This window comes from Mytilus edulis, chromosome 6 (assembly GCF_963676685.1).
Source record: "Mytilus edulis chromosome 6, xbMytEdul2.2, whole genome shotgun sequence".
Classification (NCBI taxonomy): Eukaryota; Metazoa; Mollusca; class Bivalvia; order Mytilida; family Mytilidae; genus Mytilus; species Mytilus edulis.
This window is the reverse complement of record NC_092349.1, coordinates 87383733-87401529: the sequence shown is the minus strand read 5'-3', so window position 1 is coordinate 87401529 and position 17797 is coordinate 87383733. Positions and strand designations below refer to the sequence as shown.

The 17797-nt window shown below is 33.1% G+C and overlaps 2 protein-coding genes across 2 annotated transcripts; both read right to left on the bottom strand.

The window, feature by feature from the left end:
- Positions 1 to 7089: 7089 nt before the first annotated feature.
- Positions 7090 to 11678, bottom strand: LOC139528788 (3 beta-hydroxysteroid dehydrogenase/Delta 5-->4-isomerase type 2-like). Its single transcript, XM_071324991.1, has 5 exons — positions 11564 to 11678; positions 10979 to 11120; positions 10061 to 10225; positions 8858 to 9073; positions 7090 to 8112 (listed from the first exon to the last, which is right to left on the bottom strand). Exons 2-5 carry the CDS (start codon positions 11109 to 11111, stop codon positions 7562 to 7564), a joined length of 1065 nt encoding a protein of 354 aa, XP_071181092.1. The 5' UTR covers positions 11112 to 11120; positions 11564 to 11678; the 3' UTR covers positions 7090 to 7561.
- Positions 11679 to 14188: 2510 nt separating this feature from the next.
- LOC139528787 (3 beta-hydroxysteroid dehydrogenase/Delta 5-->4-isomerase type 1-like) lies at positions 14189 to 17797 on the bottom strand. Its single transcript, XM_071324990.1, has 5 exons — positions 17726 to 17797; positions 17012 to 17162; positions 16549 to 16713; positions 15739 to 15954; positions 14189 to 15146 (listed from the first exon to the last, which is right to left on the bottom strand). Exons 2-5 carry the CDS (start codon positions 17145 to 17147, stop codon positions 14593 to 14595), a joined length of 1071 nt encoding a protein of 356 aa, XP_071181091.1. The 5' UTR covers positions 17148 to 17162; positions 17726 to 17797; the 3' UTR covers positions 14189 to 14592.

Genomic DNA, 17797 nt, shown 5'->3' with positions numbered 1-17797 from the left:
CTATAATACAACATACCTTTAACTGTAGCAGTGAGAGGGTATAGTATACAAGGAGGACAAGACAAGTTGTGGCTTAACTCAGAAGCTGGACATCTTTTATACGGATTTACCACAGGAAGCAGTAAATTAAATTTTAACAATTCGTAAAAGAGAAACATGCTAAAACATAAGTTATATCTTTTTATTATCATGTTTAATTTGTACCTGTTAATTTGATTGTAAGTTTGAACATGTTGAACTAGTTTTTTGTAACCTATGTCGATTGATGTTACCTTGGTCATCGATTGTAACACAATGTTACCGGAACACGATCGTTCTATATACCTTGTACATCAATATTTTATTCATTTCAGTGTGAAACGTAAAATGAAAAGATGAACATATGATTTATATCATGTTTTTTATATTCATATTGGATAACTTGTCACAGTTAGGTGTTTTAAAACATTTTTATGCTCTTTTAATGTAGTCCATTAAACGCTTTTTATATTATAGTGAACATCGAATGATTTATAAGTTATGCAAAATGATTTTGTTCTGACAATATTTGTAATATTCATATTCCTTTTTATCCAGGTTCAGATTTGTTGCGCGGAATAATAGTTTTTAAAGGATATGAAAATTGTATTAGTCGGTAGACTAAAATTCCAAGATGTTTCTTATTCTTAAAATATTAATGCTTTTTAATTACGATTATCACTTTTTGGAACCGCCATTGCTGGTCTATTTGAAGCGCAAGAGTTTCCATTTGGTTTTTGTTTGATGTTCAATCCTAGTTTTCTTATTTAGCTGTCATTTTTTAGGGTCACCTTGGCATCCACCTTTATTCTACATACAATGTGAATAAAGAATGGGAATATTTTGAATAACAAGATTTGTTGTATTAATAATATGCAATGATCGCTGCAATTATACTTGGGAAGAAAAATTTGGGCCGCATTTCTTTCTTACCACAATTTTGTAAACGTTGTGCCGCGTTTGTTGGTGTTTTCTAACTGCTACAAAAGTAGAAACAAATACATCGTGTAATAAGTCTTTACTGACCCTGTTTGAACTTTCAATAATGCATGCACATGTTGTTGTTAAACAGACTTTTTACAAACGTAGATACAAATACTTCGTTAAATCAGATTGAAGTTAGAAGCAATTGTAGTGTTTGCGCTAACAAACGACAAACTGCAGACGCATTTTTAGCGTTTGCATAGTTTTTCAAAGTTTATGTAAACTTTGCAAACTTGTGTTTGAAAAAAATGATCAAAATATGTGCGCGCTTAGCCGTTTGCATCGTTTGTGTTAGAGAGAAATGCGGCCTTAGTCTTAAGATAAGGCAAAATATTATATATAAAATTTAGCATAAATAAATATCAATATTTTTTTATTGGGGCGTTATAAGTTTATGTTCCGGACCATATGAATATTTGGACCATACGCGTATGGTGATGACCATATGGGTATACACTCATATGGTCGGGTTAATTAACACTCTGCTACAGTTTACTTTTAATACTTCCAAACTCGTCATATGGTATGACCGCTCATTAGAAAGACGATATCATATAGTTAATTTTATTATTATATTATATTAAAAAGATAAGCTAAATAAAAATTAAAGGTTCACAACGTTAATTTTGCTTATTTGTCAAATTCATAGTAAACATATTTTATACCGATGGTCATTAGCGATTTGTTATTACGAGTGAATTGTAATGTGTCGACTAAAAAAATTAATTCCAAATAGTCCAGCAGATAGGTGCAATATATGAAGGAATTGTGCACTTCGTGTTAAAAGCACCAAATTTTGCTCAAACATACTTCTATCTATACTCTTCAATTTTAGATATGGAGGCAAGCTGGAAATATAGTCAACTTCCGGTAAAATCCAAAATGGCGGATGCATGTTTAAATTTCAACTTTTCTTAATTCTCTTTCATTTTTTTAGTTTGAACTAAAAGAACTTATGTTTTAATTGATCTGCATCGTATTAGATAGGTTTCAGTGTTGCTGAAGCAGCAATTTGGATGAGTTTGGTTAACTTCCGGTCGAAATTTCATGTCAAAATTCAAGAAAAATGTTGACTTTTAATTTGCAAAAAGTGAGAAGAATGGTGTAATAGAATCAGGTATTTATTTCTTTGGAGATTATTAAAATTCAATTGATATGGTGAACACTACTGTTTCATTATTATATTTGAATGAAGACAGACATACACTTCGATAAATCAAGAGTCTAAATAACAATTGAAAGATGAGCTCTCAAAGATTTAAACTTATTGAGGCATCATATAATCGAAGACCAGGTAGTTCGTCCTCAAATGTTGAAGAGGTTGACTGGACTACAATCTGTCGATACCTGTAACTTGGCATTGCACAAGGTCATGTTTTTCTCTGGTTGTTTATGACGTCTTTACACTAAATCCATTGGATGTTGGATGTGTACGGATTGATAGTTTAGTCTTAGTTGCATGATTTTTTTTATTAGTTGTTAGTGGCTTTGAACTAGCTGTCAGATAACTGCGAGTATTCTCAGACCTGTTCATTGTGTCTTTTTGTGTCGGGATGTATAAGTACCGGGCCACGTCCACTTGTATTTTTGTCCATCTGATGAGTTAACCTTTTTTCAACTGAGTTTTATAGTTCGTTCTTATGTTGTACTGTTATACCACTGTCCAATGTTAGGGGAGGGTTGGGATCCCGCTAACATGTTTAACCCCGCCACATTATTTATGTATGTGCCTGTCCCAAGTCAGGAGCCTGTAATTCAGTGGTTGTCGTTTGTTTATGTGTTACATATTTGTTTTTTGTTCATTTTTTTACATAAATAAGGCCGTTAGTTTTCTCATTTGAATTGTTTTACATTGTCTTATCGGGGCCTTTTATAATAGCTCACTATGCGGTATGGGCTTTGCTCATTGTTGAAGGCTGTACGGTGACCTATAGTTGTTAATGTCTATGTCATTTTTGTCTTTTGTGGATAGTTGTCTCATTGGCAATCATACCACATCTTCTTTTTTATATTTAGTTCATTTATATGCTTTGGAATTTAGTGTGACATCCATTTACTCTGAATTAGTACACTATTTGTATAGGGACCAGCTGGTGACCACGTCCGGTTGCAGGAATTTCTCGCTGCATAGAACACTTATTGGTGGCATTCGGCTATTGTCTGCTCTTTGGTCAGTTTGTTGTCTCTTTGATATATTCCCTATTTCTGTTCTCAATGTTAAATATATAATTTGTCAAAATATGACAGACGAATAGCTGCAATGCCCTACACCCTCAAAGTGTATCAATATTGGTGCCGGATATGTTACTATGGCTGGAAATCTCGTTAAATACAAAGAACTTCCATGTTTACCGTCTACGACCCATCTGTATACACAATATGATGGCCGGGGTCTTCCACATACTACGTACAAAAACAATGCCAAATGGTATAAGACCTGCCATCTAAACACAGAACTAAAGAGAGCTAAAATAAGACATCAAAAGGATACAGCCGATATGTAAAAAAAAAAAACAGGCAATCGGAGCTGGAAACCCACCCGCACGGTCAATGTGTACAAATGCTTCAGTACACAACTTTTTTAGAGAAGCTTAGTGCTGGGGACCTCACTGTACAAGAAACGAAATATCATGTCCAATGTCTTGCTAACCTTTATCGACAGGCATCAAAAGTCTCTAGAGAAGATGAGACTTAATAAGGAAGAGATGCATGAATAAGCCATGGAATCGCATTAGCTGACATCATCAGCTACAATGAAGATTCCATAACCAAAGAATATTTATCACCAGGATTCAAAGTTGTCAGGTTTTTTCTAGGCGAATAAGGAATCTAGATGTTGACATTGAAGACAGAGTTCATAATTCAAGATGAAAGAATAAACTTCTTACATTTTAAAATTATGGGTTGTTTGCCTGTGAGAGAGCTTTCACATGTTTGAATTGGATGGAGATTTGTCTCAATGGCACTCATACAACTTCTTATATCTAATGCTTTATTATTTACCTGATATTCAGGAATAAAAACAAGAGAAAGAGAGAATTAACTTGCTTTCAAAGATAATATAGAACCCTCGTTTCAGAAAGCAGGTGATGATGCCTTTGACTAAAACTAAATGTAGATTTATAAAGCAGTAACAATAATTCGCAGCGACATGTTTATTGTTACATTTTGGTTTGACGGTAGTTTTCCAGTGAACTGTGAGGAGAATTATGTTCCAATATCTCCTGTAGCTCTTGTTAGTATGTTGTTGTATGGACAATATATAACAACCGACTCTTATAAGCAGGAAACACCAACGATTGCTTGGATATTTATATTTAACAGCTACAAACAAATCTTTAACGTTAAATCTCCAAAGATCCGTCATAATGCATGCATCTAAAGAAACATATGCACTTAGAAATAATGGTTCACTGTCTGACAGAACACATGAAATAAACATGTTGTTAAGTCGGATGGAGGCACTGTTAACATATAACCCATTAACCCTGCGAAGATGGATGGCAGCTTGAGAAGAAATGGCAAGCCTTGCTAAAAGAGTTTGAGAAGAGGGGCGAAAGATACCAGAGGGACAGTCATATATCGATGTCATGATGAAGAGAACGAACACAACTGACCATGAGCAGAAACTTAGAGCTCAAATGTCGTTTATCCATGATGTAGCTTCTGTGATAGAAGAGTTAGGAAATCAATTTCTTGAAGACAGCAACGAACTGCTTGTTCTGTATACCAATTAAAGATATAGCTCCCTCAGCAGTTGTTGATACTATTCGTCGTTCGTTGAATAGAAAAGGGACTTTCCGATTTGATTTTCCTCTGAGTTCAGTATTTTTTTTATTTTACTTTTTAGAACAATTGACAAGATGTAACTATTGTAGACAATATAAAGATTGACAGTACAAGGCAAACATGCTAACCACGAAACTGATAGAGCTTCTCACGTGTAGATCAAAACAAAACAGAACTCATTCATTATCTGTCAAATAAACAGATGGATGAAAACATTTTCGAGATCAGAATCATTGCTACAGTTGTAACAGATGTATTAGTACTTGTTTCATGTGACAATGCAGTTGATATTTATGGGTTGCTTTGGGACTGGAAACCACTTCGTATTCATTTCAATTCATGAGCTTGCTAACTTTTTAGGACAAGAAAAAACATATGCATTGCCTGTTTTCCATGCATTCACTGTATTCGACACTGTGGCATAGATCGCTGAATAAGGTGAAAAAAAACAGGGATACATGAATGGTATTGAATGGTGTCACAAAAGTATACACCGTTATGAGAGACCAGGGTTGCGTCCAATATCGTAGCAACTACGTAGTGCTACGTAGATGTGTGTCTACTGAACGAGTAGCTAGTCTAGCTGCTATCTATTATCTATGTTGCAGCTAGGCTAGATACACGTTCAATAGTCATACATCTACTATAGCCCTTTGTAGCCGCTACGATATTGGACTCAACCCAGGTGAGTACTCTGAATGTCGACACCACTATTACGAAATTAATCGAACTATTCGTTATGCTGATGTTTGATCGAACAATATCAGAGGTCAATGATATTTAACCTTTTTTTGGACAACATTGCTTTTTTTTCAAACATATGTATTTTGTCTCTAAATTACGTTTACTTGTGATATTTTTTACCGGAAGTGACAAATTTCTGAATAAAATACCCCGAGGGTTTCAAAGAAATGATACATTATTTCAAACCATGAATACACAATAATATCATAGTCTACACAGCAAACTTTGGCTACCAGCTGTGAGATTTGAATAACCATTAATCAGTTATCAAATGCATTTCCGCCATTTTGATCATAAAACCGGAAGTGGATCAAATCAACCTTGCCTCCATATCTAATTTTGTCTAGAATGGTCCAAACTATGTTTCTACCAAATTTTATGCTTTTAACACAAAGTGCATAATTATTCACCTATCTGCTGGACTAAAAGTTTTCTTAATGAAGTGTTCCACAAAAAAATCAGTGTAAAGTAACATAGTTTGTTTAAGTTGTCTTGTGTATATGGTGTATTGAAGTCATTTTACGATATTTGAGATCTATAGCTTCTTAAAAACACCGTAGAGATCCGAATGGTTAAAGACCTCAGTTTCAATGTACGCATCTGCATAAAGGCTAGATTTTCACTCGCAAACAAAAGGTGTAAATGAAAAGGATCGTGAACTAATTTCTTGCACTGCAACAAAGCTATGATACCGTTTGGAAGTGAATGTCACACCAAGCCTACATGCAAGAATGTAACCAGCGATGAAACTAACTATGGCATCAATATTTAATTTTTACGTAGTTTTTGGTTTATAAATAAAGGCAACAGTAGTATACCGCTGTTCAAACTCATAAATCCATGAACAAAAAACAAAATCGGGGTAACAAACTAAAACTGAGGGAAACACATAAATATAAGAGGAGAACAACGACACAACACTACAATGTAACTAACACACACAGAAACGGACCAAGCATCAGACAAAATCCCACGAGAAGAACAAATATATCATCAAAACCAAATACATGTACATGAATTTGGGATAGACAAGTACCGTGACACGTCTTATCGCAATGTCAATTTACACTCAAAAATAAGAGAAAACAAACGACGCAACGTTAAATTGTAACACACACAGAAACGAACTATAATATAACAATGGCCATATTCCTGACTTGGTACAGGACATTTTTAAAGGAAAAAAATGGTGGGTTGAACCTGGTTTTGTGGCATGCCAAACCTTGCATTTTAATGGCAATGTTAAATATAACATAGAAATGACAACATAATATTACAGGACTATAATACAAAAAAATAGGAAAACGTATTAGACAAAGAAACACATGATTAATGAATAACAAAAAGCATCAGGTTTAAAATTTAATACGCCCAAAACGCGCCTCGTCCACACAAGAATCACCAGTGACGTCCAGATATAAAAGATCGAAAACGAAAAAAAGTACAAAGTTGTACAGCACTGAAGATCAAAAGTTGAAAAAGGTTGTGTCAAATACGGCTAAGTTTTTATGCTTGGGATAAGAACATCCTTATAATAAAGAACAATTAATGCTATTGCAAACAGTTAATTTTATCAAATGAATATAACAGATATACATAATGAAACTGAAGTATTAAATCATTACATAAAACAAACACGAATACATAATGAATGACCAACACAGAATAGACACACCCGACTCAGTCCAGGCCTATAAAATTAATAAACTCTCGTGTAACTATCACTGGTTGTTTTAGATAAAGTTTTTGTATTATTGAAACGTTTTTATACTGTAGTTTAAAAAAAAACAAATACCTTTATGGTCCAAATAATCATATGGTCCGGTCCGTTAATAACCAAACGAGTATTATACTCGTATGGTCGGACCATATGAGTATATGCATATGGTCATGACCATACACGAATGGTCCAAATACTCATATGGTCCGGAACATGTACTTTACACATTGAACATTAATTATATATATAAATTGTACATACGAAACAATAAAAGTTTTTAAAAAAATTATTCAAATTCAGTCTTTCTTAAATTATACTTTCATAAAACGCTTTGGCTCTTTCGATGCATGACCCATATTCATAAAGAGGTTTATATCCAAGCATAGTTTTCGCTTTGTCGTAAGTGACATAGAAAGTCGTATTAAGAAAGGCTAAACTACCAAACGAAAAATGTACTGTCGGCAAAGTTATTCTCAGGAACCGTAAAATAAATAGTATACAGAAAAACAGAAACATTAAAGACATCGCAATCCAATATGGAACATGCCATTTAGAGGTCTTAGTACCAAAATGGTTAAAAAATGGTTTCATTGTTTCAGGATATGAGGCTGGTGGTGTATCGTCGGCGGCAAAGAAAAAATGTCCTCCAAGCGACGAATTATTAGGTAAAGCTTCTGCTGCTGTGACGAACATCATTGCAGTGTTTCCAACATAACTGAACTGTACTGTAGCATCCATAGGTCCAACCACAGGGAATGTTTTACCCTTGAATGGGCGAACGGCAAGAGGTATTTGTACGTTGTCCAATTCCCCAAACATAGGCAAAGGTAGAATTGCAAGAGTTCTCAGAACATTTCCTGCCATAGATAATTAACAGAGTAAATAATACAGTTAATAAAATATATGTTAAATGTTATATTAATTTATTTGAGAATAACCAAAATTTTAAATCTGTCAGTCTTATTCCTTAATAATATCATGATATATTTCATTCTTAAAAACATTAAGTTATCTTTTATTATTATTATTATTATTATTATTATTATTATTATTATTATTATTATTATTATTATTATTATTATTATTATTATTATTATTATTACTATTATTATTATTCGATATTATTATTATTATTATTAAATTAGAGGTCTTAAATATGTGAGGATTGATTTTTCGAATACATGTCCTCCTCGTGACGTCTGTTAAAAGAAACATGTGTCAATCAAATTCTAATTTCTAAACTTGGAATTCTGTATTCTCGGAAATTACATTTATTCCTCCGGATTCATGTTGATAAAATGCATACATGGCTCACTTAGTAAAACATAGTGTATGATCTCAAACGACACATGCAATTCAATTGCATCAAGCTATAGTGTAGTACAAAATTTATATTTTGGGGATGCTGAGGACCACCTTCGCGTTTAGGATTTTCCTGCTGCATTGGCTGTCATCTGCTCCTAGGTCGGGTTGTTGTCTCTTTGACATCTTTTCCATTTCCATTCTCAATTTGAGTTGTTCCTTTTTTCTACTTAATTGTTGAACATAATACATATATCACTACTATTCGGCCAAATTTTTAAACATGGCATAGGTACTTACCATTATTCAATTTAGAACCATTGGCAGATAAGACCATATCTTGTGCTTTAGCTTTAGACGAGGCATAGGCTTTATAATAGAATCTAGATGGTTGTGAAACAGATGTTTCTGTTCCGTCCATCACAGCCTCCGGACCAAGATATAATGAACTAGAACTACAGTAAATAAGGTAAGGCACATTCTCCTCCCGACATGCATTCAATACGACCTCTGTACCTGTTGTGGAAATGTTAATAATACAAATTAGATGGGTTTCAAAGCATTAAGAAGTTTTACTGGGATACATGCATAGCAGAAGATGCTTTTTCGCTAGAAATGCTCTTCACCTCGAGTTTGATTTGTCTTTTTAAAAACGCCACTTTTGAGTCGAATTAAAGCAAACTTGGGGGTAGAAATGACCTTTACCATTAGTCGTCAAACTATCATTTCCAGCTACAGTTAGCGTCAAATTGATTGAAATGTTACACTGATTCGTCTAAATATCCTTATCGTGATTCGTCAGAGGTCTCAAAACAATTATCGTTGCGTCGTCATTCGAAAAAAAATCAATCGATTTTTTTATCGCATAGAATAGAGTACATTTTATTGTCATGTATCATAGATTACCGTTAACGTCATTCGGCAACAATTTTTATAGTTATTCGTCATGGGGGTATGCCTATTACGAGCATCAAACATGCGTCCTGTGTAATGATTCATAATTTTGTGTTTTTTATAATTTTCACGATGATCACGCACCCGATCTCCTTTCATTTTGAGTTCATGCCATGCCATCAAATTTATCTTTCATTTGTGAACAAAGCCAATGACAAGGTATGTCCAATTTGTCCCCATAAAGATTTTTGACGATATGGAGGTAAATAAGGTCATCATTACAAAAAATGGTATACTGTCATAAACGAAAACATTGAAAGTCTTTAACTAAATGTTGAGCTAACTTGAAAAAGATTTATTACGTCTTCATAAAATTGTTCTGTTCATTTATATATTTCTTATTTAGTGTGACGTCCATTCATATCACTGAACTAGTACACATTTTTGTTTAGGGGCCAGCTGGAGCACGCATCCGGGTGCAGGTTTTTCTCGCTGCATTGATGACCCATTGGTGGCCTTCGGCTGTTTTCTTTTTGGTCTGGTTCTTGTCTCTTTGACATATTCTCAATTATCATTCTCAAATTTAGTTGTCTTATAATTGAAGGCTACCTTTGACATTAACTTCATTTAGAATGGCTTGGTTAGGGAACTGGTTGTAGTCAATAATGGACGCAACATGTAAAACAATATCAACCCCATGGCAAGCGCGTTCTACTAAATCTTTGTCTGTTATACTCCCGGTAAATGTTTGCGTTGGCTTCTTAATCTCAAATTCTAAAAAATGAATTAAACACAATAATATCTTACATAACAGCGTTAATGTACATATTTTTCATTGGTGATACATACACGTGCATCCTTTTGATTATTGTCATCATCTGAACGGCTTTGGACTAGCTTTCGGTAACTACAATTACTCTCAGATGTGTGTATTTAAGGGTTGATAATTTATTTTTGGTGTTTTGTATCGTTCTCAGGAGATATGTACTTATCAAGTACTTGTTATAATAGTGTGTTCTTACGAAAATGTCCCAGGGGATTGGATGCCCGCATCCATATATAATACCGCAGTATTCTGTGATGCCTTTTCTAGTATGTAACTCAGGGGTAATCGTTTGTTTTTGTTCATAATATTGTTTTTTCATTTATTGGTTTGTAAATCAATCAGGTCGTTAGTTTCTCTCAATAGATAAAAAAAGAACAGCAAGTTATAAAGGGATTTAAACTGTTTTAATCTGTCCTCTCGGTGACTTTTGAAGCTTTCTCTCCATTATATGTTTTGTTCATTGTTGAAGGTCATATGGTGACCTACATTTCTCAGTCAATTGATCTCATTTGGCCAGTTCGCACATTGACAATCATACCAATTCTTCCTATTTTTTATATTGCAGTGCGTGGTTGATCTATAATTTCTTAAATATAGCTGTAATTAACTGTATATTCAATTCTACATATCAAACCGATACACTACTGTTGTCTCATTTTAGTAAAAATAACGTTGTTAAAAGTATCAGTATATATATTTACCTAGCTTTTGCTTATAGTCGACCACATCTAAAACTCTAATTTCTTTAACATTTTCTCCATAGAGTTGTAAGTGTTTCACAACATGCTGACCAAGAAATCCACTCCCGCCTGTTACCAAAACAACGTGTTTCATGGTTGTTTCCTGTGCGAAAACAAACAAAACATTTGCATACATTTTCTAAAATTGTCCCATTTTAATAATTGCATCTGCACAAACAAAAATCATAAAAACTACTTCTAGTGTGTTCATGTTAGAAACAAATCTGGTTCAGAAAGAGACAGTTATTAATTTTCCAAGGTTTGGAGAACCATGGTCATTGAATAAAGAATATCTGATTTTTACATGAGCAACACGACAGGTATTATTAGAGGAGTAGAAATTACTGACCTTACCAATGCCATAGAGTTCACCCGCGGTATTTCGTGAGTTTCATGTTGACTATACTTTTGGTTTCTGTATTAATTGTTGTGTGGGCTTTGAAATGTCTGTTTACCTTTTTATTAGGCACGGTGTTTTGCTCTCTTTCTTCAAATCTTTTTTTTTTAAAGTCTTCTAATTAACTTTTCCTTTTTGTAACTACTTACCCAACAGATGACATGTACTCCTTGTCTTCGTTTTCGTATAACTATGCTAACATGCTGCACTTCACTGTTATCAATTGTCAATCAGGTTATCAGCACAACACTTTATCAGTCTAGACTTTGCAGTTGTTATCAGTTATTTACATCCCTGTTTGTGTTATTGCCAATAAACAAATTGTGCGCAGAAAATTGAAAATAAATTATTAGATAACAAACATAAAAGTAGTCGAAACCCTTTAATTGAAGAATCGCAATAATGGAAAAACAACTTGCATTTTAATGTTATAAACTATTTGGCATTTGAAGTTTTTAACGATCGATCGGGCAACAAAAAATGTATTCTTTAATTTGCTATTATTCATTACGGTCATTTTTAAATGGATTGTATTGTAATGCTTCAACAAAAGTTTTATCTTGGGTGATGCAGTAAGACATGATTTCTGTTTGTGGCCTATTTTTAAAGGAAACATAACTGTGGTACAGCATGTATGATGTCACAAATCTCGACTCTGATTTGAAGAAATTTTGGACTTGATTAATAACAAACAAAAAAACTGCATATGTTACAACAAAAGGAATACATTACGGACATAAAATCAAACATAAAAATGACATTGTCCAGATGAATGAAAATAAATTGAGATAAAGAAGGTTTCATTATCACCACTGTCATTATATTTCGTTTTTTTTTTTTTTTTTTTTTTTATAATGCCTTTTATATATATGTTAGTATGTAAATATCACCGACAGCTTCATTTGATCTGCAAGGTCAATGAATTGGGTTATTAATAGCTCGAATGCAATAAGTATAGCTTATCGACTTTGTGTACTTGGAAGTGCAGTTCACAACTTCGAAGCCGTAATAATTACCTCAAAAAGTAAAAGATTATACCGCGCTGGAGTACGTCATTTATTTATTTTCGTTATTCAAAATTCAATAATGTACATAGCTAACTATATGGTATGGGTTTTTCCATTTCTAAAAACAGTAGTGTTGGCTATAATTGCTAACATCAACTTCATTTGAATTTTTGTGAATAGGTGTCTCACTGACAAGTATACCACACCTCCTTGTTTTTCATATACCATGCCGACAGAGACCGTATGATTTATTCAACGTAGTAGTGACACTGCAAGAATATCAAAAAATACCGATCTCCAAGGACGAAAGGAAAACACCTGTCATGTTCTTGACTTGGTATAGGCATTTCCTTGTGTAGAAAATGATGGATTAAACCGTATCCAACAACCAGCTAGTCGTCTCTATTGTATAAAAGTCTACTGCTCTATTATATTGACAACAATGTATGGGCAAAACATATTCGTTATTTTGAGTCCGGGATTTCGGGATCAGGACCCCTCCTATCCCACCTCATATATTATTTTCAGGGATATTCAGTTCTGTGTCGTTGTGGTCTATTGTGGAGAGTTGTCTCATTGGCAATCAAACCACATCTTCTTTTTTATGTAGACACTATAGTAAAAAAGTCAAAAATGGGGATACAAAAGTCAACATTGTGTTATAATCTAAATCAGTATAAGAATTTGAAACAATGTCAACAATAAAAAACGAAATGGCAAAGAGACACTTTATAGACAAAGTACACAAGCAAAACGGAAAGACAAGAATGCAATAATGTCAATATAAATATGTTTTCCGGTTCAATGGCTATGCAAATATTTCCATTGAACAATGTCTTTCACATTTGGAAAATTTTAACATGAAGAAAACGTTTTTAGGAAAGGTAGAGCACAGGTTGATTTAATAGATTTTCAATTAAACCAAAACGGAGACTATAAATGTCTTAAAGTGTATAAAAATCAACTGACAAAAGGTTTTAACATTAGATTTTGAACGTCAAAATTTGCTAAAAAAAAAAGTGACGTTTGTTATAATCAAGAGTGTCATGTTTTTATTGCGCCTCATAAACAGCATTATCACATCGGTCGTTTATTTTCAATTTTAATTCTTTATTAACCAAATGTTTTACAACATATAGGTACATGTATAATCAATATATACTAAATATAGATTTCAAAAATATACGATCATGACAAAACAGACAGAAGTATTAAATACATATAAATATAATTCCAAATAGCAAATATTTGTAACAAATGAAATACAAATCTTCTTACTGAAAACAGTCATTTCTGAGCTTCAGTGCTCTAAGTATATATTTTCCTAAGTTGCACAAGTCTTTTGCATTAGTAGTGCTTAATAATTGTAACAGTTTATAAACAGATGGTTTATGACAATAATATAGTTTTATCAAACATTCACGCAAATTTGAATATAATGGACATAATAAAATAAAATGCATTTCATCTCAATATCATCAAAACACAATGTACAGTTTCTAAAGTTTCTAATTGACAGCTTTGGTGATACCCCCAGTTTAAAAATAAAGTGGGCAGAACTGGTTACTTTATTTCAGGGAGTCGATATTTTAAACTTCAGTTCTTATCATGTTATTATGTACCAAATGTGTTTTAATTTTGTACAAATGTTTTAGGTTTTTTTATTTACTTCATTTACATTTTATGCATTACGGATAATGCCAGGTCACATTTTTCAGGATTTAAGCTTAAAAACTGGAAATAATGGCCTATTGAATGATGCAAACACAAATTATAATTCAACTTTTATAACATAACTTACAAAACAAACTATAAAAATGATGCGTGAATATTAGAATCTAGTAGTCATGGTAGTGTCTAATCCACTGTGGATGGGGTGAACAAGTGGTCAATAGCCTCCATTCAATGTCATCAAGGATACATTTACTTGTGTATTATCAAAAATGTAAATATGATACTAGTATAGCATTTTTTGTTTACACACAAAGAAAGATTTACACACAGTATGATTTAAAATGACTAGCACTTGAATTCTTTGGACAGTTAAACAAGTATAACACCATACAGAATTGTATAGTCGTCGTTAAATCATTGCGAGAGAGTAGTATACATGGAAAGATAAGTGTTTGCATGGCAAGGCTTCAGCAAAAAATATTGAACAGTACTTTATTTCAAATTATCTTCGAATAGAATGTATTTGATCGTCTGACTGCAGTACCGTAGTCATAGATGGGTTCGTATCCTAGCAATGTCTTGGCTTTGTCGTAAGTAACATAAAATGTTGTATTTAAAAATGCTATGCTCCCGAATGTGAAATGCAAATTTGGTAAGTTGACTGTTTTAAAAAGACGAACTACATAAAGTAAACAATAAAATAAAAACATCATAAACATCGTAAACCAGTAGGGTATATACCATGTTGATGGTCTGGAACCTACTAGATCTAAAAATGGTTTCATTACACCGGGCAATGTATCTGGTGGAGTGTCGTCTGCAGCAAAGAAAAAATGGCCGCCAAGAGCTGGATTGTTTGGTATTGATTCTGCTGCTTTCACAAACATCATTGCTGTATTTCCAACATAGCTATATTGTAAAATGGCTGTCATGCGACCGACTAGAGGATACGTTTTTCCTTTGAAAGGCCTTATTGAAAGTGGAATAGCCATATAGTCCAATTCGCCGTACATTGGTAACGGTAGAATGGCAATAGTTCGTAGCTGTTTCCCTAAAATGATAAAGTTAAACAGTGTTTTTATTTTGAAAAGAAATTGATATAATTGCTTGAAATTATGTGCAGAGTGTTAAAGTCTCTATGTTCCAGACATTTAACTAGAACAAAAACTCAAGGTTTCTAAAAAGTTAATCAGATTGCGTGTTTCTGAAAAAAAACACACAAACACACATACTTTCAATACTGTTTTAACTCGCTTTTTCTTTTCTGATTTATCTCAATATCTAAAACTACATTAATCGTATTTAAGCATATTTCTATGAATTGTACAAGAATGTTCATGTGTTTTTGAAAATACCTTTTCCAAGTCAGGAAGATGACAGTTGTTGTCCATTCGTTTGATGTGATTTATCATTTTATTTTGCCTTTTGATTAGGGACTTTCCATTTTGAATTTTCCTCGAAGTTTTTTATTTTTGTGATTCTACTTTTTTTTGTAACAGTATCAAAGAGAAGATTTCCTAAGTTCAAAGTACTTGTATCTGATCCATTTCTAGGCTTTAAACAAAAATATGCTAAATGGTATGCAACCAATTCTTTCATAATTATAGTATGATGTAAAAAAAAATATAATAACGAATAGATACCATTTCTTAGTGTTGTTCCGTTTGCAGATATGACTATTTCTTGTGCTGTAAGTTTTGAATACGCATATGCATCAAAGTATAATGTTGATGGATGTTTGACTGTCGTTTCCGTTCCTCCACGTGACTCCTCCGGTCCGGCAAAGATACCACTAGAACCACAGTATATTAGATAAGGAACATTCTCCTCTCTACACGCTTCAATAATAGTCTGTGTACCTTTATAAAATATCAGTTCAACAGTAATATTATTAATATTATCTTTTATATGAGATACAATGAATGAAATGCTAGGGTTATATATACTAAAGAGCATTTTGTTTCTTGCTGTTTCTTTTAGGCAAAATGTATGTTTGTTCGTGTGTGAATTACTCTGTGTGTTTATGTTAGAATTGATTGTTAATTTGTGTATCATTCTAAATGTTGTTTCATTTTTTTTTCCTGAGTTTAATTATGTGTAATGACTTTTTAAAGACTGAGTTTTGTGAGATTTAAGTAGGTTTCATTTACGTATCATGTTTTGCGACGGTTTTTTTTTAATTGTCGTGTCTTCCGTTACATAATTGCCTGGCTTGTTTTATATCATTATGCCTTATTAAGTGTCGAAGGACAATAATGTCACGCATTCGAAAGTCAACCCAATTATGAACACGCACAATAACTCTTTAAGTGTCTACAAACAGAGATTCCAACTTATTTTATTTCAATTGTATTTCAATTTTATTTGCAACCATTAATCATGTCATGGTACAATATTTACAAATAACAAAAAAAAGGCATTCTGGAATTAAACTTAGCAAAATAGTGATTTACCTAATATATTTACTTCATGTAGAATCTTTCTATTCGGAAATAATGACCAGTCAATCATAGAGGCAATATGTAGAACAATGTCAACACCACGACAAGCTTGCTGGACAAGTGCCCTATCGGTTATACTCCCTGTATACGATAGTATGCTTTGGCTTGCTTCAAATTCTACAAATAAATCCGAAATTGGTATCATTTGCATCCGTTTTCTTTCAAATCAAATAATTTCATAAGGTACTGAATTATAATCATGAAATATAATTAAAAAATAAGCATTTTGTGGTTTCCGTTTTAATGTAGAAAACTGATGGTTTCAAACGATTTTTTTGCAACTGAATTCATCTTGCATGAGTGAAAACATTATCATGAATGCCAGAATCGTCCACGGTCAGAGGTAATTGCAACCTCAGTTTTTACGTAATTTTTCGAACTTAAATTTATACTTGTTAATTATAAAAACCAATACCTAGCTTTTGTTCATATGGAACCTTGTCTAAAACTCGTATTTCTTTGACGCTATCACCATACAGCTGTAAATGTTTAACTACGTGTTGTCCCAGAAATCCACTTCCTCCCGTTACCAAGACAACATACTTGCTCATCTTGCATAATTGATTCTATATGAAGAAAGATAATAAAATGTATGTCATCAGTAACTGTTTCTGACAGGTGCGACAAACGTAGTTATAATACTAGGAACAGTTGTAATTGGTTGATATTTGGTGGTTAGTATTTAACACCACTATTAGTACTCCTGGCTAAATCATAGCGGTCAATTTGTTGAGTGAGCAGTAGTACTTACTAGAAGAGAACACAACCGATCTATAACAGGAAACGTGGCAATCCTAGTCAACTGAGATCGAAATCGAGAGCATCATAACAGCAGTGTTGGCAGACCAGTAATCACTGAAGATGGACTCCAGGTCAGAGATCTCCCTTACTCACCCCCCCCTCCCCCTCCCTCGTTGATATAGGCGATCTGGCTTTACCACAAAAAGCTTTAATATTCTAAATTCTGTTCTAGGTTTACTGTCATTCATGTTTTTGATTAATCAAAGATTTAATTGAGTCTATATCTTCATCAAGACAAATACTTCAAGCAGTTCATTTAAGCTTCAAGGCATGAATTATTAAATTAAGAAAAAACTGTACATTATATTATTATGCAACTACTACTTACAAGCTGGATACATCAATAGTATACTAGACGGTCAATGTCCATATAGACCGTCTATCTTACCGTCAGTAGAAA